At 43.8% G+C, this 26,936-nt stretch overlaps 1 protein-coding gene across 1 annotated transcript in view; it reads left to right on the forward strand.

Annotated features, from left to right (window-relative positions):
- LOC141080397 (tapasin-related protein-like) overlaps positions 1 to 26,936 on the forward strand; it is a 36,201-nt gene that overhangs the window by 2,071 nt on the left and 7,194 nt on the right. The window contains exons 2-6 of the mRNA XM_073565580.1: positions 1,263 to 1,433; positions 5,598 to 5,843; positions 11,297 to 11,638; positions 13,804 to 14,133; positions 25,176 to 25,256. Of these exons, the coding sequence (XP_073421681.1) occupies positions 1,263 to 1,433; positions 5,598 to 5,843; positions 11,297 to 11,638; positions 13,804 to 14,133; positions 25,176 to 25,256 (1,170 nt within the window). The remainder of the gene's footprint in view (positions 1 to 1,262; positions 1,434 to 5,597; positions 5,844 to 11,296; positions 11,639 to 13,803; positions 14,134 to 25,175; positions 25,257 to 26,936) is intronic.

Raw genomic sequence — 26,936 nt, forward strand, 5'->3', positions numbered from 1 at the left:
TCTCTACTGCATCTGTGGAGCTCAGTCACAGTGATATTGGGGTTCTTCTTTACCTCTCTCACCAAAGCTCTTCTCCCACGATTGATCAGTTTGGCTGGATGGCCAGGTCTAGGAAGACTTCTGGTGGTCCCGAACTTCTTCCATTTAAGGATTATGGAGGCTACTGGGCTCTTAGGAGCCTTGAGTGCTGCAGAAATTCTTTTGTAACCTTGGCCAGATCTGTGCCTTGCTACAATTCTGTCTCTGAGCTCCTTGGCCAGTTCCTTTGACCTCATGATTCTCATTTGGTCTGACATGCATTGTGAGCTGTGAGGTCTTATATATACAGGTGTGTGCCTTTACAAATCAAGTCCTATCAGTTTAATTAAACACAGCTGGACTCCAATGAAGGAGCAGAACCATCTCAAGGAGGATCACAAGGAAATGGACAGCATGTCACTTAAATATGAGTGTCTGAGCAAAGGGTCTGAATACTTATGACTATGTCATATTTCAGTTTTTCTTTTTTTAATAAATTTGAAAAAATTTCTACATTTCTTTTTTTTTTTTCAGTCAAGATGGGGTGCAGAGTGTACATTAATGAGAAAAAAAATGAACTTTTTTGAATTTACCAAATGGCTGCAATGAAAGAAAGAGCAAAAAAATTTAAAGGGGTCTGAATACTTTCCGTACCCACTGTATATTCACCTCCTCTGAGGCACGCAATCCCTGCAGCCAATTACCTTCCACTTTACTGTCCCTTCCTCCTTTGGACAAATCAGATATCCAGAAGAAGCGAGAGAGCAGCCGCAGCTCTCACTTTTGATATCTTATTTGTCTGAAGGAGAAGACCTTGGAGCGGGTACTGACTGTACTTAGTGTTATGTCACGCAAGTCCCGAGAGAGCCAGAGCCAACACCGCTGGAACGTCGCCGGCATCAGAGGTGAATATAGGTGTTATTTTTTATGAGGGGGGGAAACAGAGATTGAGAAGGGGTTGTCCAAGTAGGAGACAACTAGAGTTGAGCGAATGTTTGGGATTGGTCACCGAATCTGAATTTTCCATATTCATTCATTTCTACTCACATTGACTCCAATGTTAACCCATTTTAACCTCTTCGTCATTCATTGATGCCTGGATTGTCTGTTTGGGTAACTGCTCCACTGTATCACGGCTGCCTTTTGAGGTTCTGGTGTACTTTGATCACTGTAGTTTGATTATAAATGATACAGCTATTTTTATTTTACTGATTTTTTTTTTTTGGGTTGTTTGTTATTTGCAGGTACCTGGTCCATTAAAGAAATGACATTCATAAAATTACCCTGTCTGCATGAAAGTCCATACCATCATCCGCTGAATGAAGAACCTGCTTCTCCTCGTCCAGCCTGGGTAGTGCTGGGAGGTGGACAGAACACTAATTTAGATTTTTGGGGAGTTAAATTTCTTTTTATAGGTGAGTTCGCGGTTTATACTCTCCTCTACCCTCAGAAGTTGATGAGGTGTCTGCACTCGGAGGCTTCTCCACTGAATTTTGCTGTGGACTTAATGAAAACAAAACTGCTGTAATTGAGAATTACAGAGCAAAATGGATCTAAGACCACTACCAATCCCTGTTGTATGACTAGTTCCTGATCTCTTACCCTACATTACGGGTGTAATATATCAAAAAAAGTGTTACATAGTTATAATGGTCATTACTCTGTATCGGAGATATTACCAATCAAAGAATTTGACATCTAATAATTTTTTTTTAAGTCCAAGGGGGCATTATCAAGAGTTTTTTTTTTTCGTGGGGGTTATACTTCTTCCCCTGTATGATGATGACCAATCATAATCGGGCTGAAACACTCAGGAGAAAAAAAGAACATGTCCCCCAAATAGCTGAGAACAAGCTACGCCTATGTGACATGTAATGACTGCCTGATCTCACTTGAGGTTAATTACAAGTGACTGTGAGTACAACAAACATAAGTGTGATTCCTGACGCGTTTTGGCTTTCATCTCCTCACAGTCCATGTGGAGGGAGGAGCAGTACAACTGAGATTCTGTGTAACATTAGAAACCCTTCTATCAACCATCCTCTCAGAGTGCTGCAAGCTCAGTGTACAGCCCCTCACTCCGCACGGACTGCCAAGAGAAGGAAGTTCAATGGTGTCAATACTCGCATGTTCATCTGTAGTGCTCACAGCATCCTGTAATCGCTCTGCAGTGAGACCATGCTGTCATTACATCTCACACAGGAGTAGGATGCTCTGATCTATTTTGGGGAGTGTTCTTCTTACCCCTGAGTGTTGCTGCCTGCTTATGATTGGTTAAACTCTTACAGGGGGAAGAAGTACACCCCCCCTAGTGAAAACTCTGATAACACTTTGAACTTAATGAAAATTAACTCAGGTGGCAAATATTTTGATTGTTAATATCTCTGCAATGGAGAGGTAAAATTAAAAAAATATTTTTTTTCCTTCTCTGCAGCCAGTGTTACATTGTGTACCCAGTTCAGCATGAAAAATTTGGTGAAAGCTCCTCTGTAAAGGGAACTTATCTAGGGGATTTTATTATGTATGGCTACGTTCCCATGATGAGCTTTTGGTGGGTTTTTGCAGAATTTCTGCACTTATTATTTAAATTAGGTTACTTGCGTTTTTCGTTGCGTTTTTATCTCATTTTTGACCCTGCGTTTTTAGTGTCTCTGTTGGGAGAGTCATGCTTTAAATAAAGCTGGTTTGTTTTTGATACTTCTTGCTGTTTTGCTTTGATAAAACTTTGATATACTTAAGTACGGAGTGCATGTTTTTTTTATGTGTTTCCACCGTGGAATTGAACTAAAGCCGCATGTGGGTTTTTTTTGCTCTGGATTTTCCGCATCTAATGCAAGTCTATAGGGAAAATGCGCACGGAAACTCAACAAACTCGCAAGACAAATTGCCATGTTGCGGATTTGATACACGCACCGCATTGCTGCACCTGTAAGACGCTGCATTATTGACGCAGCATCAAAAACGCACCAAAAGCTCATTGTGGGAATGTGGCCTTAGGCTTTATCAGCCTTTTAGTAATATTTTTCATGACCTCTGTATTATCCCTAAGCATCGCTGCAGTGTGTGTAAAAGTGCTGGTTAATTCCAGTGATGTGTGCCTGGATAAGTCCAGGACCTCTTTATTCATCCCTCCAGTTCTCTGACATCCCAGTGTGGGCGAGAAGAACAGTGAGGAGGTGGAAAGGATGCCGCTGTGGGCACAATACTATCGAGCAGGAGGAATAACTGAGAGCAGTGACTTTTTCATCACTTTTTATTATGTTTTTAAAGGTACCACAAAATATGTTTTTGTTTCCTATGTCATTTACCATTTGAGTTAAATTAATTTTTATTTTGATAGATCAGACTGTTACTGACGTGGCAAGATATTACTAAGCATGCTTTTTCTTGCTTTTTAACTTTGTGGGTTTTTTTTAGTATTGTACGTGTGCCACATCACTGACAATTTGTGCTGCCCTGTCTCTGACAGATGATCTCTTCTCTCGTCTTTTGTCAAGTGCACTATGCATCAGTAGCCTGCAGATGGCAGCAGAACACCATGCATTTTCTGATTACTTTTTCTTCCTCAATAAGTCCGCTCTGACAAAAAAATAAGAGTCTTCATTAAAGTCATTGACCACCCATAACATTGTTTGTGCGCATTCATAAGAGAAATGTTAATCCTCTACAAACAGATACTTATCTTCCTATTATTGCTAATAATAATAGCTACAGATGAGCGAATTGATCATTAACTAATAGAATTAACTATGAATTTCCCTAAAAATTCAGGTTGTAACAAATCCATATTGTTGAGGAATTCACTTTTCACAAATCCAGTAAAAAGAAAGCCAATTGGTTGGTTTCTGATAGCCTGGAAAAGGTTAAAAAAACAATGAACTTTGATTTTTGACTCTCCCCTACCCTCCCCATACACAGCTCTGGCACAAATTAAGAGACCACTTCCAAATGTTCAGTTTGTCTGATTTTTCTCTTTAGGCCGGAGTCTCACTACAGCGAGATACGGCCGAGTCTAGCAGGTTAAAACCAAGCTCTGGCACCTGCACTCCGGAGCGTGCAGCTCCATGTATTGCTGTGCGGCTGCACGCTCCGCTCCGGAGTGCCGGCGCCAGAGCTTGATTTTAACCTGCGAGACTCAGCCGTATCTCGCTGTGTGTGATCCCGGCCTAATAGTTATATTTTTGAGTAAAATGTAAATTGCTCTTTTATTCTATAAACTTCTGACAACGTCATCGAATTTCCAAGCAATAAATTTTGTATTTTTTATCTAAAAAGGAGAAATGGTCAAAATTAAATAAAAACCCCAGTACTTTCAGACCTCAAATAATGCTAAGAAATCAAGTTCATTATCATTTAGAAACAACAATACTAAATGCTTTAACTCAGGAAGAGTTCAGAAATCAATACTTTGTGGAATACCCATGATTTTTAATCACAGCTTTCATGCGTCTTGCCATGCTTTCCACCAGTCTTTCACACTGCTTCTGGCACAAAAATGTAAGCAGTTCTTTGTTTGATGGCTTGTGACTATCCATCGTCCTCTTGATTACATTCCAGAGGTTTTCAATGGGGTTCTGGTCTGGAGAATGGGCTGCCCATGACAGGGATTTGATATGGTGGTCTCTTAATTTTTGCCAGAGCTGTATATCTCACCCTCACTGCCCACCCAGACCTCCAATTGTCTCTTCTTCACCCTGTGGGTCTTCCGGTGGGGTGGGATGCATATTAATAACCTACAACACATTTCACATGAAGGAATGGGGTGGCTTTAATCGCTTGCATCACACCCAACATGATCACATGGAATTTAGACAGTGGTGTCGCCTGCTGGAAAATCCTATGAATGAAGATTAGCCAATCAGCGGTAAGACTGGCTTTGTGAAGGTGGCAGAGCGGCGAGTATAAGAGTTTTTAATTTTTTTAACCCCTTCTGGCCAGTTTCATTTTCCCTGAATTAATGTGATGCGGACAATAACCCAACCACCCAACTCGCCCCAAGTTCAGCAAATCTGCGCAAATTGAATTTCTGGAGATTCACTCAATGTTAATAATAACACTTTCTACTTTCCTCTTCCATTTAAAGGGAATCTGTCAGCAGATTTTTGCTACGTATTCTGCTGACAGCCGGAGAGAGAGGCTAAAACACAGAATTCAGGGATGTTTCACTTGTCAAAGTGCGTGCTGTTGTTTACTAAATGTGAGGGATTTATCACTAAGAGATAAACATTGCTGGACTAGTCCGGCCTCATCTCCTCCTGTGATAAGCAGCTCACTGTCTATGGATTTTGTACACAGTGAATCTGGTGTGGGCGGGGTTAGCTTTCTCAGCCCTGCTTCATCCTATATCTAAAAGCTCTGATTGTGTGAAAACGGCTGCACCAAGTAATATACATCGTTGGATTCAACTTCTCTTTGCCTAAATCAGGCTGCTTAAGAGCAACAGACAAATAACACACACTACCCATAGAAGCCTGCGGACTAGAAGATGAAGTCTTCTTACTTGCTCTTTTCTGACTTATCTTTACTGTAACTATGGTCGATACATTTTTCAGTCTGATTTCATACACTTTTTTTTTTAGATTCACCAGTAAACCTGAAGCCATTTTTAAAGGACGGATTAGAAGATGTGAAATGTGATATTGCGCCATATTTCACAGACAACACGGAGATTCTATGGCCCGGTGTCATAAATACAGATAATGTAGTGGATTCCTGGTATATCTACAGACTTCAGCACAATGGTGGCAAATTTCACACTGCAACATTTTTCACGAAACTTCTTGAGACATCAGAGAAGAAAGAAGAGGACAGACACCTTGTTTTAGGTAAGTACAGGCAATAAGTAATTGGACTTCTGCGACCAGTGTAATTCGAGGGAACAGTCAAAGTTTGGGTAGAGATAAGCGAACCCAAACTTTAAAGTTCGACTCTGAATTCCGAACATGGACTTCTCTCGGAAGTCCGTTTCAGTGTTGAGAGAGAATTTTGCAACAACAAAGTTTGAGTCCCCATTGACTTCTATGGGGTTTGGGTTCTGGTACCCTATTCTAACACTGGACTAAAGTTCGGTCGATCCCAAACTTGAGTCCTCTCATACCGTCACTGACATACACCTGCCGCCCCTCAAACAGACAGAGCTGGACGTATAAGCAAGAGAAAGTTGTAAAAATGTGGCATTATGAGTTTGGGCAACAACTTTGTGTAGGAATCACGCTTGGGCCACTTGCACACATTGAATATTTTTTCAGTATTTTACATAAGTATTTGTAAGCCAAAACCAAGAGTGGGAAAATCAGAGGAAAAGTATAATAGAAACACGTCTCCACCTCTGTGCTTACAAATACTGATGTAAAATGCTGACCAAACACTGACCGTGTGAACGTGGCCTTACCGTCCCTTACAGCAGCTGTCAGAGTGGGGGTGATTGGACATATGGATTTCTACATGCTTGATCATTTATTCATTTGGGCGATAAGACCAAGTACCACATATGTTTCAGTGGCTTATTAATCTCTCACCATTGAATGATGTAAGCGACAAGATATAGCAGTCGGCAACAATCGGTGTAGTGCTGCCGTCATTCAAAGTGAGTGTGAACAGCCGCGCTACACTAATAGCGTAGAGCATCGTGCTGTGCTATTCTTATAGCTTAGTGCAGAAGCCATCATGTTGGTGACTGCTGCATCTGTATCTGTCATCCTTTTCTATATTAGACTACTGAGTTATATAATATTCTGGCTACCTGCAGTCAGTAACAAGTGTGTAGCTTAGAGATCTATAACTCCCACTGAATAAACTAATCTATATATATAAACGCCTTATCGTGTCAGTCTGTAGCCGAAATCGCGGGACGCTGATTGGACGCGGCCGCCAGGCCCCCGCCAGGCCGCAACCAATTAGCGGCAGGCGCAGGCCTTAATTTGTAAAAAAGAGAATTAAAATAAAAAAAGTTATTCTCACCTTCCGACGGCCTCCTGTCTTCTTTCCACGCGCCCGGCCTCGTGTTCCCAATAATGCTTTGCGGCTTAGACCGCTGATGACGTCACTCTCGCGAGAGCGAGAAGGAAGACTAACGTCATCAGCGGTCTAAGCCGCAAAGCATTACTGGGAAAGCGAGGCCGGGCGCGTGGAAAGAAGGCAGGAGGCCATCGGAAGGTGAGAATAACTTTTTTTTTTATTTTTTAATATTATTTTTGTACAGGGCCGCGGCAGTGATTGGTCGCGGCTACAGGGCCGCGTTGCTGATTGGTCGCGGACAGTGGGCCGCGTCGCTGATTGGTCGCGGCTACACGGAAAGGGGGTGAGGGGACCATGCATACCAGGAAAGGGGGGTGAGGGAACCATGCATACCAGGATTGGGGGATGAGGGGACCATGCATACCAGGATTGGGGGGTGAGGGGACCATGCATACCAGGATTGGGGGATGAGGGGACCATGCATACCAGGATTGGGGGGTGAGGGGACCATGCATACCAGGATAAGGAGGTGAGGGGACCATGCATACAACAAAAGGAGGGTGAGGGGACCATGCATACCAAAAAAGGGGGATGAGGGGACCATGCATACCAGGATTGGGGGGTGAGAGGACCATGCGTACCAGGACTGGGGGGTGAAGGGACCATGCATACCAGGATTGGGGGGTGAGGGGACCATGCATACCCCAAAAGGGGGGTAAGAGGACCATGCATACCAGGATTGGGGGGTGAGGGGACCATGCATATCAGGAAAGGGGGGTGAGGGGACCATGCATACCAGGAAAGGGGGGTGAGGATACCATGCATACCAGGATTGGGGGGTGAAGGAACCATACATACCAGGAAAGGGGGGTGACGGTGAGCATACATACCAGGATTGGGGTGTGAGAGGACTATGCATGCCAAGAAAGGGGGGTGAGGGGACCATGCATACCAGGATAGGGGGGTGAGGGGACCATGCATACCAGGATTGGGGTGAGAGGACCATGCATACCAGGACTGGGGGGTGAGGGAACCATGCATACCCCAAAAGGAGGGTAAGAGGACCATGCATACCAGGATTGGGGAGTGAGGGGACCATTGCATATCAGGAAAGGGGGGTGAGGGGACCATGCATACCAGGATAGGGGGGTGAGGGGACCATACATACCAGGAAAGGGGGGGGTGAGGATACCATGCATACCAGGATTGGGGGGTGAGGGGACCATACATACCAGGAAAGGGGGGTGACGGTGCTTATACATACCAGGATTGGGGTGTGAGAGGACCATGCATACCAGCAAAGGGGGGTGAGGGGACCATGCATACCAAGAAAAGGAGGTGAGGGGACCATGCATACCAGGATAGGGGGGTGAGGGGACCATGCATACCCCGAAAGGGGGGTAAGAGGACCATGCATACCAGGAAAGAGGGGTGAGAGGACCATGCATACCAGGATTGGGGGGTGAGAGGATCATGCATTCCAGGATTGGGGGGTGAGGGGACCATGCATACCCCGAAAGGGGAGTAAGAAGACCATGCATACCAGGAAAGAGAGGTGAGAGGACCATGCATACCAGGATTGGGGGGTGAGAGGACCATGCATTCCAGGATTGGGGGGTAAGGGGACCATGCATACCAGGATAGGGGGTTGAAGGGTAGCATGCATATCAGGATTGGGGGTGAGAGAACCATACATATCAGGATTGGGGGTGAGAGAACCATACATATCAGGATTGGGGGGTGCATTATTGCATTATTATTAAATCTTCAAAAATAAACTGCATATATATTCTAGAATACCCGATGGGTTAGAATCGGGCCACCATCTAGTCTACTGTATAATTGTCTAATTCTGTCTGTCTGTCTATCTGTAATAGAAATCCCGCCTTGCTGATTGGTCGCAGCAGTTAGGCCGCGACCAATCAGCGACAGTTGCTTAGTCGTTGCAACAACATGGCTGCATTGCTTATTGTACAGGCACATTACAGCCGTTAAAGGCATCACTGCTGCGTCGCTCATTACACAGGCACAGTCCTGTACATATTCTGGAGTACAATACATTAGGTAACAGCAGAACAGTGACTGCAGCTCTGGGTGTAACTGGAGTACAATACATTAGGTAACAGCAGAACAGTGACTGTAGCTATGGGTGTAACTGGAGTACAATACATTAGGTAAGATCTGAACAGTGACTGCAGCTCTGGGTGTAACTGGAGTACAATACATTAGGTAAGATCTGAACAGTGACTGCAGCTCTGGCTGTAACAGGAGTATAATACATTAGGTAAGAGCAGAACGGTGACTGCAGCTCTGGGTGTAACTGGACTACAATACATTAGGTAAAAGCAGAACAGTGACTGCAGCTCTGGGAGTAACTGGAGTACAATACATTAGATAACAGCAGAACAGTGACTGCAGCTCTGGGTGTAACTGGAGTACAATACATTAGGTAACAGCAGAACAATGACTGCAGCTATGGGTGTAACTGAAGTACAATACATTAGGTAAGATCTGAACAGTGACAGCAGCTCTGGGTGTAACTGGAGTACAATACATTAGGTAAGATCTGAACAGTGACCAGCTCTGGCTGTAACAGGAGTATAATACATTAGGTAAGAGCAGAACGGTGACTGCAGCTCTGGGTGTAACTGGACTACAATACATTAGGTAAAAGCAGAACAGTGACTGCAGCTCTGTGAGTAACTGGAGTACAATACATTAGATAACAGCAGAACAGTGACAGGAGCTCTGGGTGTAACTGGAGTACAATACATTAGGTAACAGCAGAACAGTGACTGCAGATCTGGGTGTAACTGGAGTACACTACATTAGGTAACAGCAGAACAGTGACTGCAGCTCTGGGTGTAACTTACGTACAATACATTAGGTAAGAGCAGAACAGTGACTACAGCTCTGGGTGTAACTTGAGTACAATACATTTGATAAGATCTGAACAGTGACTGCAGCTTTCGCTGTAACAGGAGTATAATACATTAGGTAAGAGCAGAACGGTGACTGCAGCTCTGGGTGTAACGGAACTACAATACATTAGGTAAAAGCTGAACAGTGACTGCAGCTCTGGGAGTAACTGGAGTACACTACATTAGGTAACAGCAGAACAGTGACTGCAGATCTGGGTGTAACTGGAGTACACTACATTAGGTAACAGCAGAACAGTGACTGCAGATCTGGGTGTAACAGGAGTACATTAGGTAACAGCAGAACAGTGACTGCAGCTCTGGGTGTATCTTGCGTACAATACATTAGGTAAGCGCAGAACAGTGACTGCAGCTCTGGGTGTAACTTGCGTACAATACATTTGATAAGATCTGAACAGTGACTGCAGCTCTGGCTGTAACAGGAGTATAATACATTAGGTAAGAGCAGAACGGTGACTGTAGCTCTGGGTGTAACTGGACTACAATACATTAGGTAAAAGCAGAACAGTAACTGCAGCTGTGGGAGTAACTGGAGTACAATACATTAGATAACAGCAGAACAGTGACAGCAGCTCCGGGTGTAACAGGAGTATAATACACTAGATAGTGGCCCGATTCTATCGCATCGGGTATTCTAGAGTCTCTGTTAAAATAAAATTAGTTATATACTCCCCTTCTGACGGCCCCCGGACTCTGTCCCACCTCTCACCATGCTCCCAGCATCTTCCAGTCCCAGTAATGCTTAGCGAGAAGGGCCGGAGATGACGTCACTCTCATGTGAGCGCGACGTCATCAGCGGTGTTTCGTGCAAAGCATTACTGGGACCGGAAGATGCCGGGAGCATGGAGAGGAGAGAAAGAGTCCGTGGCCGTCGGAAGGTGAGTATATAACTATTTTTTATTTTAACCGAGACTCTAGAATACCAGATGCGATAGAATCGGGCCACCATATAGTCACTATTAAATCTGTATGTAATAAACTTCCAAGCACCCCCTAGTGGTGGCTGCAGGTAGACAAAATTATCATTTAACCCCTTAAGGAAAGGGCAATTTTTGTTTTCATTTTTCCCCAAAACACAGCATCTGCAAATTGAGATTCTGATATGACTTTTATCATCAGTCATATTGCAAGGCTCGTTAAAGGGTCGATAGTAATTGTAGGATCACTGCTTCCAACAGGTGGCGCTATAGAGTTCTAGCCCTGCATATTTAATTGTCCCAGAGAAGCATGGCACAGCGAATAAGCCTCCTTACCTTGGCATGCCAGAGCCGGTATGTCACTCTCCACAAGGACAAACGTTACCCCTATAAATGAAATAATATTTGTCTATAGTAAGCGATGTAACAAGAGTTCTGTCTCTTTCATCACATTTTGGTTTACAGCAACTTTCATGATTAGTACCAGAACCCCTTATATCTACGCGAAACTAGCGGACAGCGTGCTCCTGGATTGTGCCTTCACGGTGGATCACCGGGCTGATGTCTCAATCACTTGGACTTATCAGGGACGAGGAAGTCAAGAAGTGAAATTACTTTCTTACAATGGACACACAAAAAAGCTGGAATATATGAGGAAGGATTTTTATATGCAGGTAGAAGAACTAGAGAAGGGAAATGCCTCGCTCCTTGTTAATGATCTAGCTATGACAAGTGAAGGACTTTATACCTGCTCTGTATCTGTAGCTTCTCTCTTCGCAGAGCAGCATATTCATCTGCAAATCAGAGGTATGTGGTTTTGCTTTTATTATCAGTTTAGATATAATTATAATAGTGTAACGTGCTGAAGAATATGTTGGATCCACATAAATAACATTTTATTATTGTTATTATTATTATAGCTGTTACTTAACTGACAAGGATAAGATGCAGAGAGAATTGGATAATTTTCTGCCATAAAATGCTTATCACGTTAAACAATGTATTTCATGTTCTTATAATTGTTGTATCTATTTTTTTTTTTCAAGTAAAGCTCCTAACCCCATGCATTGCGTCATAGAATTAAAGCCTATAAAGTGTGACTTTTTATTTTTCACTTTTCAACTGGAAATATAATTTAAATATATTTTGAAATAGGGTAAATTACCCTATTTTGCTGCCTTCTTAGAGAAAATAGATTCTGAAATGGTGCCGTGGAAAGTGCAAAAGTGCATACATCCGTACTCCATATTTAGAGTAAGGATCTCCAAAATATAACTGTGGAAGGATAAAAGTCTTTATAGTGTGTCCATTCTCTATGTGGGAGTATCATTGAACTAGCGAGGATCCTGAAAATCTTGTAGGGAAAGCAGACAGGCAGTCTATGGACCAGTGACAAGTGGGACTGTAGCGACGTTCTCTCCTAAACAAGGGTGTATACTGAAGAACATGCTGCATTCAGTGAGAGCATTCCGTGCTGTGCAAACCTAGTCTTCCACTGTCACTGCTGTACACAAGTAGACTGTGTACACACTATGCAGACTCAGCTCCTCCACACATACTGTGAAGACTCAGCTCCTCTACACACACTATGAAGACTGAGCTCCTCCACACATACTATGCAGATTCAGCTCCTCCACGCATACTGCGAAGACTCTGCTTCTTCTCACACACTATGGAGACTCAGCTCCTCCCTGCACACTATGGAGACTCAGCTCCTCCCTGCACACTATGGAGACTCAGCTCCTCCCTGCACACTATGGAGACTCAGCTCCTCCCTGTACACTATGGAGACTCAGCTCCTCCCTGTACACTATGGAGACTCAGCTCCTCCCTGTACACTATGGAGACTCAGCTCCTCACTGCACACTATGGAGACTCAGCTCCTCCCTGTACACTATGAAGACTCAGCTCCTCCCTGCACACTATGGAGACTCAGCTCTTCCTCGCACACTGTGAAGACTCAGTTACTCCTTGCATATAATGAAGACTTAGTTCCTCCCTGCACAGTATCAAAACTTAGCTCCTCCCCACATACTATGAACACTCTGCTCCTCCCCGCATCCTATGAAGACTCAGCTCCTCCCTGCATACTATGAAGACTCAGCACCTCTCTGCATACTGTGCAGACTTAGCTTCTCCACACATACTATGAAGACACAGCTCCTCCCTGCACACTATGGAGACTCAACTCTTCCTCGCACACTGTGAAGACTCAGTTCCTCCACGCACACTATGAAGAGTTAGTTCCTCCCCGCATACTCTCAAAACTCAGCTCCTCCTCTCGTAGTATGAAGACTCAGTTCCTCCCCGACCACTATGTAGACTTTGCTCCTCCCTGCATACTATGCAGACTCAGCTCCTCCCCGCATACTATGCAGACTCAGCTCCTCCCCACATGCTATGAAGACTTTGCTCTGCCCCACACTCATAATTGGAAGATCTGTACTCAAGATATGAGGATCTTTGCACTTGTTTTGGTAAAGAACATATTTGCACCAAATTTCTCCATGGAGAAAGCTAAATAGGATAATTAGCCCTATTGCAAAATATATTCAAATTAAATTTATAGTTTTTAAAAAAAAAAAACTTTAGTTACGCATGAAGTTACTTAGGTGGAGTTAAATGCACACAGAGATAGGGAGGGTTTTGGATGCCCCAGCACAAGCATGTCATGAGGGATCATTCACTGTGGGATATTTTAGGCCATTGTACATTTAGCTACATTTCTACATTGGTCTCCCTTACGATAGAGGCTGTATTTATTTGGTATACTCCGGTATAGATGTTAAACTTTTTTTATGCAGTCTTTTACAAACATGTACAAATGTTACTGATAAATTACTGACCTCAATAAATGGGTGAAGAATACATTTCTTTTAATTTCTTCTACCCCAAACATAATTTTTTTTTCATATCCTCTATAAATAGTCAGTTTTCTTAAAACCTGCGATGAGTGACATCTTTTCTTACAGAAAGACCTATGGTTAATCTAAATGTGGACTCTGTGCTGACTCTGCGAGAAGGCGATGAGCAGAAGTTTGCTTGTGATGCCTCCAGTTACTATCCGCTGGACGTCAGTATCGAATGGCTGCGTGAGCTCCCAAACACTGGACTGGTGCCATCTGTAATGTCCAATGTCATCTACAGCAGCCACAGAAACAGTCGTAATGGTACCTACAGCCTGACTGGTTTCTTCTTGCACAAAGTTTCCCTCCAAGACGATGGTATCAAATTCACCTGCCGTGTGGAACATGAAAGTCTAAAGAAACCAATCAGAAAGAGCGTGACGCTTATAGTATCAGGTATTGTTAGCATGGGTTTCTTACTTTTACAGAATAGTTTTGTGGGCTATATTCATTTATAAACTTTTATAGGCCACTGGAGAAAATAATTCTGAGGTCCTAAGGTGATGTTTGCCCCATTCTAACCTACTCAGTGTAGATCTTGCTCTAAGGCCCCCTTCACATGTCCGTTTTTAGTGTCCGTATGTGGTTCGTTTTTTAAGGACCACAAATACGGACACACACACCCTTTGTATTCAGTGGTAGTTCAGACATGTCAGTTTTTTATCCGCAGCATGGACAAAATGTGTTCTGCACACATGCATATTGATGACACATGGATGACATCTGTGTCATCAGTGTGGTACGTGCCAGCACCTGGGAAGAAGCGGTACAGTTTGTGCTGTTTCCAGGCGTCGGCTGCTGTGATCAGACCAACCAGGTGACCATGATGGGAGTTGTATTCAGCACGCACTGTGTAAAATGAACAATTAAATTAACAAATGCAGTGGGTTCCCACATAGTTTTCATAACCAGCAGAGGGAAAGCCCATGACTGGGGGGGGCTGATGTTAATATTCTGGGAAAAGGGACAATACCCTATAATGTTTCTTGACTATTAATGACAGTTCAGAGCTGCTTGCTTAGCCTTAACTGGAGAATTTACAGGGGAACCAAGAAAAAAATTAACATAGGGTCCCTCTTTAAATTCAAAACCAGTAATGGCTAAACAGACAGCTGTGGGTTGATATTAATAGGGGTCCGAAATATTGCCTCATCTTCCCCCAGGGAACCAACATCAGCTCTCAGCTGCCACAGAAATGGCACATCCATAAGATACACTTAGCTTCGCTCTTCCCATTTGCACTGTGGTGGTGGCAAGTTATGTAATAGGCGCATCCATAGGGTGTGCCAAATCCGGCGCTTAGTCTTGCTTTCCCCACTTGCCCTGTGGCGGTTGCAAGTTGTGTAATAGGGTTGGGGTTTACGTCAGCTTTGTATTGGCAGCTGACATCAAGCCCCGGGGTTAGTAATGGAGAGGCGTTTATGAGACACCCCTGTTACTAACCCCATAGTAAGTTTAGAAATAAGAACACAGCAAGAATAAAATCCTTTGTTTGAAATTAAACTCAACACTGTTTTATACATTTTTTTAAATGGAAAAAACTGAGTTATACTCAGTTTTATCCCTGAAATCCGTTCAAGCCCTTGTCCCCTGTAAAAAAAAAAAAAAAAATCTAATAATAAACAACCATATCCCTCACCTGTCTGACGTGAAGATAATCCATTTGTTCCTTAACAAGTCTATCTCTGCTATATCTAGATTCCAGGCTGAATGCTGGCATGATGCAAGCGTTCAGCCTGCCATCCAGCAGAGATACTGAGCTGCACGTGATAGTGCAGCATCAGTGTCTCACGGTAACATGAATAAGGTGAGCTTGGTTTATAGTCGATGAACTCCATTCACCTCATTGACATCACCACTTATGTGATGTCAGTCAGATGAATGGAGTTCATCGGCTATGAATCCCGCTCACCTTACATCATTGCGAGAAACTGATGCTGTGCTATCACGCGCAGTTCAGTGTCTATGCTGGATGGCAGGCTTAATGCTCGCATCATGCCAGCATTCAGACTGGCATCTAGATGTAGCAGAGCTAGACTCATCAAAGGACAAATGGATTATTTTCACGTCGGGCAGATGATGGATATGGTTGTTTGTTATTTTTGTTTTTTACAGGAGGCATAGATTTGAATGGATTTTAGGCGTAAAGGTGAGTATATCTTTGTTTTTTGTATTTAAGTAAATGTGTAAAACAGGGTGTTGAGTTTTATTTCATATAAAGAATTTTATTTGTTCTGTGTTTATTTCCAAACTTACTATGAGGTTAGTAATGGGGGCATCTTACAGACTCCTTTCCATTACTAACCCCTGGGCTTGATGTCAGCTACCAATACAAAGCTGACTTCAACCCCAACTTTAATACCCTACTTGCCACTGTCATAGGGCAAGTGGGGAAAGCAAGACTAAGTGCCAGATTTGGCACACCTTATAGATGCGCCTTTTCTGGGGTGATTGAGGGCTGATGTTGGTAGCCTGGAGGGGAGTTCAATATCTGTGACCCATTCCCAGGCTACTAATATCAACCCACAGCTGTGTGTTTAGCCTCTGCTGGTTTGAATTTATAAGGGGACCCTACGACTTTATTTTTCTGAGGTCCCCTGTAAATTAACCAGTAAAGGCTAAGCAAACAGCTGTCAGCTGTTATTAATAGACTTGAGATCTTTTGGGATATTGTCCCTTTACCCAGATTATTAAAATCAGCCCCCACCCATGGGATTTCCCTATGGTGGTTGTGAAAATTACAAAGGAGCTCACACCATTTTTTTAAATTGAATTCTTAAAATTTTACACAAGAGGGACACAGCAGGTGCTGAATACATCTCCCATCTCAGGGAGACCAATCTACAAAGGTGAGAGCTGCCTTCAGCAGCCGGCACCTGGAATCTGTGAGAACTGTACTTTTTTTCCCAGGTACGTGTCACATGGACATTATGATGTAAAAAGAGAAATCACAGTAGTTTGACAATAAATGGCTTCACCCAACCACTAACCATGAGTGGAGAAAAAGTTTTCGAGTTGTCATTCATATTCTCTGAAAAAGGCCAAGGAAGCAAAAATTCTGGGTGTGTAAACTTTTGAGCACAACTGTATCTAAACATGGGTAATGATCAATAAGGAACATAATGTAATTTTAATGTGTACTTTAACCCCTTCACCCCCAAGGGTGGTTTGCACGTTCATGACCGGGCCAATTTTTACAATTCTGACCACAGTCCCTTTATGAGGTTATAACTCTGGAACGCTTCAACGGATCTAGGCGATTCTGAGATTGTTTTCTCGTGACATATTGTACTTCACTTTAGTGGTAAAAAATTTTCGCTATAACTTGCATTTATTTATGAAAAAAACAGAAATATGGCAAAAATTTTGAAAATTTTGCAATTTTCAAACTTTGAATTTGTATGCCCTTAAAACAGAGAAATATGTGACACAAAATAGTTACTAAATAACATTTCCCACATGTCTACTTTACATCAGCACAATTTGGGAAACAACATTTTTTTTTGTTAGGAAGTTATAAGGGTTAAAATTTGACAAGCGATTTCTAATTTTTACAACAAAACTTACAAAACCATTTTTTTTAGGGACCACCTCACATTTGAAGTCACTTTGAGGGGTCTATATGGCAGAAAATACCCAAAAGTGACACCATTCTAAAAACTGCACCCCTGAAGCTACTCAAAACTACATTCAAGAAGATTATTAACCCTTCAGGTGCTTCACAGGAGCAGAAGCAACGTGGAAGGAAAAAATGAACATTTAACTTTTTAGTCACAAAAATAAGATTTTAGCAACAATTTTTTTATTTTCCCAAGGGTAACAGGAGAAATTGGACCCCAAAAGTTGTTGTCAAATTTGTCCTGAGTACGCTGATACCCAATATATGGGGGGGAACCACTGTTTGGGCACAAGGCAGGGCTCAGAAGGGAAGGAGCCCCGTTTGACTTTTTCAACCTAAAATTGGCTGGAATTGAGATCGGACGCCATGTCGCGTTTGACGAGTGTCTGATGTGCCTAAACAGTGGAAACCCCCCACAAGTGACCCCATTTTGGAAACTAGACCCCCTAAGGAACTTATCTAGATGTGTGGTGACCACTTTGAACCCCCAAGGGCTTCACAGAAGTTTATAACACCCAGGCGTGAAAATAAAAAATCATATTTTTTCCACAAACATGATCATTTAGTCCCCAATATTTTGTTTTCCCAAGGGTAACAGGAGAAATTGGACCCCAAAGGTTGTTGTCAAATTTGTCCTGAGTACGCTGATACCCAATATGTGGGGGGGAACCACTGTTTAGGCACATGGCAGGGCTCAGAAGGGAAGGAGCCCCGTTTGACTTTTTCAACCTAAAATTGGCTGGAATTGAGATCGGACGCCATGTCACGTTTGACGAGCGTCTGATGTGCCTAAACAGTGGAAACCCCCCACAAGTGACCCCATTTTGGAAACTAGACCCCCTAAGGAACTTATCTAGATGTGTGGTGAGCACTTTGAACCCCCAAGTGTTTCACTAAAGATTATAATGCCCAGGCGTGAAAATATAAAATCCTGTTTTGTTCCCACATAAATGATCATTTAGTCCCCAATTTTTAATTTTCCCAAGAGTAACAGGAGAAATTGGACCCCAAAAGTTGTTGTCCAATTTGTCCTGAGTACCCTGATACCCCACATGTGGGAGAAAACTACTGTTTGGGCACACGTCAGGGCTCGAAAGGGAAGTAATGACGTTTTGGAAAGCAGACTTTGATGGAATGATCTGCGGGCGTCATGTTCCATTTGCAGAGCCCTTGATGTTCCTAAACAGTAGAAACCCCCAATAAGTGACCCCATTTTGGAAACTAGACCCCCTAAGGAACTTATCTAGATGTGTGGTGAGCACTTTGAACCCCCAAGTGTTTCACTAAAGATTATAATGCCCAGGCGTGAAAATATAAAATCCTGTTTTGTTCCCACATAAATGATCATTTAGTCCCCAATTTTTAATTTTCCCAAGAGTAACAGGAGAAATTGGACCCCAAAAGTTGTTGTCCAATTTGTCCTGAGTACCCTGATACCCCACATGTGGGAGAAAACTACTGTTTGGGCACACGTCAGGGCTCGAAAGGGAAGTAATGACGTTTTGGAAAGCAGACTTTGATGGAATGGTCTGCGGGCGTCATGTTCCATTTGCAGAGCCCTTGATGTTCCTAAACAGTAGAAACCCCCAATAAGTGACCCCATTTTGGAAACTAGACCCCCTAAGGAACTTATCTAGATGTGTGGTGAGCACTTTGAACCCCCAAGTGTTTCACTAAAGATTATAATGCCCAGGCGTGAAAATATAAAATCCTGTTTTGTTCCCACATAAATGATCATTTAGTCCCCAATTTTTAATTTTCCCAAGAGTAACAGGAGAAATTGGACCCCAAAAGTTGTTGTCCAATTTGTCCTGAGTACCCTGATACCCCACATGTGGGAGAAAACTACTGTTTGGGCACACGTCAGGGCTCGAAAGGGAAGTAATGACGTTTTGGAAAGCAGACTTTGATGGAATGGTCTGCGGGCGTCATGTTCCATTTGCAGAGCCCTTGATGTTCCTAAACAGTAGAAACCCCCCATAAGTGACCCCATTTTGGAAACTAGACCCCCTAAGGAACTTATCTAGATGTGTGGTGAGCACTTTGAACCCCCAAGTGTTTCACTAAAGATTATAATGCCCAGGCGTGAAAATATAAAATCCTGTTTTGTTCCCACATAAATGATCATTTAGTCCCCAATTTTTAATTTTCCCAAGAGTAACAGGAGAAATTGGACCCCAAAAGTCGTTGTCCAATTTGTCCTGGGTACTCTGGTACCCCACATGTGGGAAAAAACTGTTTAGGCACACGTTGGGGCTCGAAAGGGAAGTAGTGTTGTTTTGGAATGCAGACTTTGATGGTCTGCTGGCGTCATGTTCCATTTGCAGAGTCCCTGATGTGCCTAAACAGGAAAAAAACCCACATATGACATCATTTTGGATACTAGACCCCCAATGAACAAATCTAGATGTGCCCCCAACTAATCTAATGTAAATTAGTAGTGCATGGAGGTGTGGTACAATTTGAAGCAATCCTTCATGCACAGGCCAGGTTTTTCGGGGCAGGTGTCGCACTGGTAAGTGGTGTCCCTGCGTATTCCTTTTTTGTAACACACTCGACACCTTTTTTGCGGCTTACCTTTTCTTGGGGTTGGCGGGACCACCCCCGGAAAATGCTGACCTGGGACAATACGAGCACCTTCAGTTCCTGAAGTACTGGGGCCGCTCCTTCCTGAGCGCCAAACATCATGGCCTTAACCACTACCTCCTGGAAATGAAGGTACGCCGTATCGCTGGGGCATGCACATTGTGACAGCAGGAATGCGTTGAGCATTGCCATTTGGACGATGTGCACGGCCAGCTTTTTGTACCACACCTTGGCCTTCCTCAATGCATTGTACGGTTGGAGGAGTTGATCGGAGAGATCAACTCCCCCCATTTTTTTGTTGTACCCCACTACACATGTCGGTTTGAGGACCTGTGTAGAGGTACCCCGTACAGTGCAGAGGGTACTGCCATCACCGTGTATGGTGGTCAAGAGATGGACATCTCTCTTGTCCTTGTACTTGACCACCAGCAGGTGGTCGCTACATTGGGCTCTGCTCTCACCTTTTCGGAGCATCTGCCCAAGTAGCGTCTTCGGGAGGCCTCTCTGATTTTTGCGGACAGTACCGCAGGCTGCGGTACGTCGCTCAGAGAGGGATTTGTAGAGTGGGATGCTGGTATAAAAGTTATCAGTGTAGAGGTGATAACCTTTATCCAGCAGTGGGTGCACCAAATCCCACACAATTTTCCCACTCACTCCCAGGAAAGGAGGACACTCAGGGGGTTCAATCCGGGTGTCCTTCCCTTCGTAAACTCTAAACTTGTGGGTGTACCCTGAGGTACTCTCACACAACTTATAGAGTTTGATTCCGTACCTGGCCCTCTTACTGGGCAGGTATTGACGGAATCGCAGCCTTCCCTTGAAGTGAACCAAGGACTCATCCACGCAGATGTCCCTTTGGGGCACGTACACTTCAGCAAACTTTTTGTTGAAGTGTTCGATGACCGGCCGAACTTTGAACAGACGGTCAAAGTTGGGGTCATCTTGTGCGGGACACGCTGCATTTTCAGTATAATGCAGAAACTTGTGGATGGCCTCAAAACGCGTCCGGGCCATGACCATTCGGAACACTGGAGTGTTGTATAAAATATCAACACTCCAATATTGCCGAATTTCCGGCTTCTTCAGTATCCCCATATGGAGGACCAGGCCCCAAAACTGCGTCATTTCAACTGCGTCTACAGGAGACCAGTTTGAAAATGTTGAACGCGGGTTTTGCTCCAAAAATTGACGAGCGTACAAATTAGTTTGCTCCACCATGAGGTTAACAAAATCCTCAGAGAAAAAGACTTTGAAAAAGTCAATTTCTGTGAGGCCGGTGGTGTCAAACTTGATTCCTGATTCTGCCACAAAATCAGGAATCAGTGGCTCGTAATTTTCGGGGGGCGAGGTCCATACGGGGAGCACTGGGTCAGCTGCGGGCATGGTGGGCGCTGCCTCATCTTCTGTCCTGGAGCGTCTGCGTGGCGGTTCCGCAGGACCCGAGGAGGAAGATGAGGAGGGAGAAGAGGAAGAAGAAGAGGATGAAGAATCCGAAAAATAAAGAAAAGTCGGATCGTCATCCAAATCGCTATCAGTTTCGGAGGCAAGTAAAGCATATGCCTCCTCCACTGAATAGCGCTGTTGGGATGAATTTGATGACATTTTTGTGTAAATATGGTGCTTGGGTGTATACTTTATTGAAAACTGTATGTGTACGTGAGGGGGGGGAGTGATTGGTGTAAACTTTCTGTAAAGAAAAAGCTGTGGAAAAAAGTATAAAACAGCAGGCCCTAGCTGATAAGTGTCACTTATCAAAACTAGGCTGCTTGATGTGCGCACGGGGTGGCGCAAGGGGGGGGGGTGGAAAAAAAAAAAAAAGGAAAACGGCAAACTCTGATAAGTGAACTGTGTCACTTATCCAAGTTTCGCAGCTGCGGGATGTGTGTACGGAGGGGCTAAGGAAAAAAAAGCGAGCTCAAGTGTTGATCGGTGAACTGCGTCACCAATCAACGCTCGGCGGCTGCGCACGGAGGTGGCGCAAAAGTGGGATGGAGGGGGGTAAAAATAGGGGGAAGGGGGATGGGGGGATTGGGGTGGATGAAGAGAGATTGGGCAGGGATCAACAGTTAGGGTTGTAGTTAGGTGGCACAAAGAGGGGTGAAAAAAATGAAAAGCGGCAGGCACAAGCTTGGATAAGTGACGTGTGTCACTTATCCAACTTTTGCGGCTGCGGGATGTGTGTACGGAAGTGGCGCAAAGGGGGCTAAGGAAAAAAAAACGAGCTCAAGTGTTGATCGGTGAACCTCGTCACCAATCAACGCTCGGCAGCTGAGCACGGAGGTGGCGCAAAAGTGGGGTGGAGGGGGGTAAAAATAGGGGGAAGGGGGATGGGGGGATTGGGGTGGATGAAGATAGATTGGGCAGGGATCAACAGTTAGGGTTGTAGTTAGGTGGCACAAAGGGGGGTGAAAAAAATGAAAAACGGCAGGCACAAGCTTGGATAAGTGACGTGTGTCACTTATCCAACTTTTGCGGCTGCGGAATGGGTGAACGGAAGTGGCGCAAAGGGGGCTAAGGAAAAAAAAGCGAGCGCGAGTGTTGATCGGTGAACTGCGTCACTGATCAACGCTCGCCGGCTGCGCACGGAGGTGACGCAAAAGTGGGGTGGAGGGGGGTAAAAGGGGGGTAAGAGGGGGGGTGGAGGGGGGATGGGGGGATGAAGATAGATTGGGGGGGTGAAGATAGATTGGGCAGGGGATCAGGGATCAATTAACACTTACAATTGTAGTTTTCTTTCTTCTTCTTCTTCTTTCTTCTGCAGGGATTGTGATGCTACAAGCTGTGGCACCACAATACCCAGCACAGGAGCTCTTGCTGCGTCCGACCTCTCTGCAGGAATCCTCAGCTAGAGTGAGGACCCCTGCAGACAGGTCAGACAGGTCAGAGGCAGGTCAGGGGGCAGGTCACAGAGCGGTCACATCGCTGCTGTGACCTGTCATTGGTGGGATCGAATGATTACATCGATCCCACCAATCCCTGATCTGCCTGGTGACCATGGCAACTGCCTAGAATCGGAGCTCACAGCTCCGATTACTAGGCAGGTCATGCCCAGGTCACCAGCAGGGCACAGAGCTGTCACATGGTGACCGCAGCTGTGCCCTGTGGTTGGCGCGATCGCCGATCTAATCGATCGCGCCAGCCAACTCCTGCAGGCCCTACTGGGCCTGCATCAGGCTCCAGCACGATCGGTGCTAATATAGCACCGATCCTGGCCGGTACTGGCAGGGCACAGCGGCGATATAGCGCCGCTGTGCACTGCGATTGGCGCGATCGATCAGATCGGCGATCGCGCCAATCCGGGTGCTTTTTGCCGGTGCCTGGCGTTGCCAGGCACCGGCTCTAGGATCGAGTACATCGGTACTCGATCCCCGCCTAGGACATCATTGTTTCAGCCAAGCTGATTGGCTGAAACAATGAGAAACACTGCGATTGGCTGTTCAGAATTGAACAGCCAATCACAGCGCTCTGGATGCCGGGGGGGCGGGATCGCAGCCCGGGATGCCGACGCCATCTTTTCTAAGGTGAGATGGCGTCGGAATTTTAATGCGATCACCGCGACTTTAGTCGCGGTATCGCATTAAAGGGCCCGACGTACTATCCCGTCCCCCGGTCATACGGGCCCGGGTACCGTGGACGGGATAGTACGTCGGATGGCAGGAAGGGGTTAATATATGGTTTGCACTAGTTATTTGTATCATTAATTTGACAAATAAAAGTTACATTTTATTTTAGATTAGATAAAATGGGATTTTTTGACTATTGGACTTAAAATGTTTGGAAATTTGCATCTTACTCCAGTGCTATTCAGTTTAAAACCGATGTATAAAATGCCATAAAAGATCTCTGCCGTTCTCTCCTTGGAAAATGCCAGATCAATCCCCATATGAACTAGTTCCACAGCGCCAGCACCATCATGGCTGTCTTCTTCATACACATAGAAGCTTTAATCTTTCCTTTTCTTTTTATATAGCAGCCGCTTCCTACAGTCCTCAGAAAATCAGGAAAACAAAACAATCCGTAGCGGATTATTCTACCAAAGTATTTCAATCATAGAATCATAGAATGGTAGAGTTGGAAGGGACCTCCTGGGCCATCTGGTCCAACCCCCTGCTCAAAGCAGGATTCGCTAAATCATCCCAGTCAGATGTCTGTCCAGCCTCTGTTTGAAGACTTCCATTGAAGGAGAACTCACCACTTCTCGTGGCAGCTTGTTCCACTCATTGATCACTCTAACTGTCAAAAAGTTTTTTCTAATATCTAATCTGTGTCTCCTCCCATTCAGTTTCATCCCATTGCTTCTAGTCTTTCCTTGTGCAAATGAGAATAAAGTTGATCCTTCTACAATGTGACAGCCCTTTAGATATTTGTAGACAGCTATTAAGTCTCCTCTCAGTCTTCTCTTTTGCAAACTAAACATTCCCAAATCCTGCAACCTTTCCTCATAAGACAGGGTTTGCAGACCGGTCACCATTCTGGTCGCTCTTTTCTGAACTTGCTCCAGTTTGTTATTGTTTTTTTAAAATGTGGCGCCCAAAACTAGACACAGTATTCCAGATGAGGTCTGACCAAAGAGGAGTAGAGGGGGATAATGACTTCACGTGATCTAGACTGTATGCTTCTGTTAAGACATCCTAGAATTGCATTTGCCTTTTTTGCTGCTGCATCACACTGTTGACTCATATTCAGTCTGTGATCTATTAGTATACCCAAGTCTTTTTCACATGTGCTGTTGCTTAGGCCTATTCCCCCCATTCTGTATATGCTTTTTTCATTTTTATTGCCCAGATGTAGTACTTTGCATTTTTCCCTGTTAAAAACCATTCTGTTAGTTGCTGCCCACTGCTCCAGTTTATTTATATCTTTTTGAATCCTCTCTCTCTCTTCTCTAGTATTAGCTATCCCTCCTAGCTTTGTGTCATCAGCAAATTTAATCAGTTTACCCTCAATTCCTTCATCTAAATCGTTGATAAAGATGTTGAACAATACAGGGCCCAGGACAGAGCCCTGTGGTACCCCACTTGAGACATTCTTCCAACTGGATGTGCAGCCATTTACGACCACTCTTTGGGTCCGATCACTAAGCCAGTTATGAATCCACCTAACAGTTGCCTTGTCCATTCCATACTTAGTCATTTTTTCAATAAGGATTGTGTGAGATACTTTGTCAAATGCTTTGCTGAAGTCAAGATATACAATTTGTCATGTACAATATTTTTGTTTTGTTGATTGACAGAGTCTCCCCCTTGGTTTCTCATGGTCTTCATCGCCTCTCTGATTTTGGCTCTTCTCTACTTTCTGAGAATGTTCTGTAAAGGTAATAATTGCACATTTTATGGTATTCTACTGGCGGCTTGTGGGAAATCTACATATATTTATTTTTTATGCAATTATAGGTATCTGAACGTTTATTCCCATCTACAAAATCCCTATCCCAATATGTAGTATGTGTTATAATAATAATATTGGCGAATTCCTAAAATTACACATGTAGTATAGTTCTTCTGATTCACTATGTCGCTTACCCCATGTGCAGGGCATTTCAATTTCAAGGTAGCCATGGTTATGACCACTCATATAGCAACAAGTAGTTAGTTGTTGGTGGTCGTAACCGTGGATACCTAAGCTACTGCATTTCACTGCACATGGGGTAACATACCTGATCAGAAGAACTATACTTTATGTCTAATTGGAGGAATTAAGTGCACTTATCAGCATTTTATAAGTTTTTTTAAACTTTTATTGACAAATAAATCAAGTTTATCTATAGACTGAATATTTCAGTCTTGGACATTATGTTTCTTCACCTGGCAGCTGGATATCTGCTTCTGGGCCAAATCCTGACTGATGGCAACCCATTCTTGTCTAATGAGTTTTTGGAGTTTATCACACCTTCTGTTTTTTGTTTTTTTTTTGTCCACCCCCTTTTTGAGGATTGACCACAGGTTCTCGTTGAGATCTGCGGAGTTTCCTGGCCATGAACTCAGAATTTCAATGTTCTGTTCAGCAAGCCACTTAGTTATCACTTTTGCCTTGTGACATGTACTCCATCATGGAGAAAACATTGGTCAGCACCAAACTGATCCTGGATCATTGAGAGAAGCTGTTTTTGGAGGATGTGTAGACAGGGCTGTGGAGTCGGTAAGCCACAGTTGCGACTCCGACTCCAACTCCGACTCCTGGATTTTATCAGGCTCCGACTCCGACTCCGGCTCCGACTCCTTCATAAATGGCCAATTCATAACAACAAATTTACTGTTGTAAAATATTAAACACCGTGTTTATTCAGTTTCTCACCATCATATAAGTAATCAGACCACTTAGAACAAAAACTACATTTATTAGAATACAATTAGAATATAGCAAATAACTTTTCTAAACTTTTCTAAACTGTAAGTAAATATGCAATAAACACTTTTATGCAGTTAATAAGAAGAAATCTATAAATTTGTCCTCAGAAAAAGTATTGCCTCTGTCAGATCCTCCTTCATGGATGCCCTCAAATCTGATCTAATTATTTTGAGAGCAGAGAACAACCTCTCTACACTAACTTGTGTTGGTGGCAAAGCAGTAACCACTCGGGCAACATCTCTGACAATGTCAGGATACAGAGGAATCGCTTGTTGCACTGTTATTTTTGATGAACGGTCAAATTTCTCAATTTCTTTTAGTGCACATGAAAAATTCTGCTGAAATGTACTGGCTGTGTTCCTTGATGGGGATGACTCTTCTTCTATGCGGGAACGCTTTGCACGGTCATTGTGATCCAAATATTTTTCGAAATTAAATTCTTCATCAGATGATGATGAGGGTGAAGATGTGGCAGGACGACCAAATTCTTCTTGTTCCTCCTGACTGTTCTGCAACCCTTTCATCCTTACTGCTATTTCAAACAGAGCTTCTTTTCCTTTACTTAGCTGTTGATCATCTAGAAGAATCCGATGCATTGGGTCTACATAAACAGCTGCCAAAAGAATGTTATTTTGTAATAGTAGCT

Source organism: Dendrobates tinctorius, unplaced genomic scaffold (assembly GCF_039654945.1).
Source record: "Dendrobates tinctorius isolate UK_male_01 unplaced genomic scaffold, ASM3965494v1 ptg000016l, whole genome shotgun sequence".
NCBI classification, from domain to species: domain Eukaryota; kingdom Metazoa; phylum Chordata; class Amphibia; order Anura; family Dendrobatidae; genus Dendrobates; species Dendrobates tinctorius.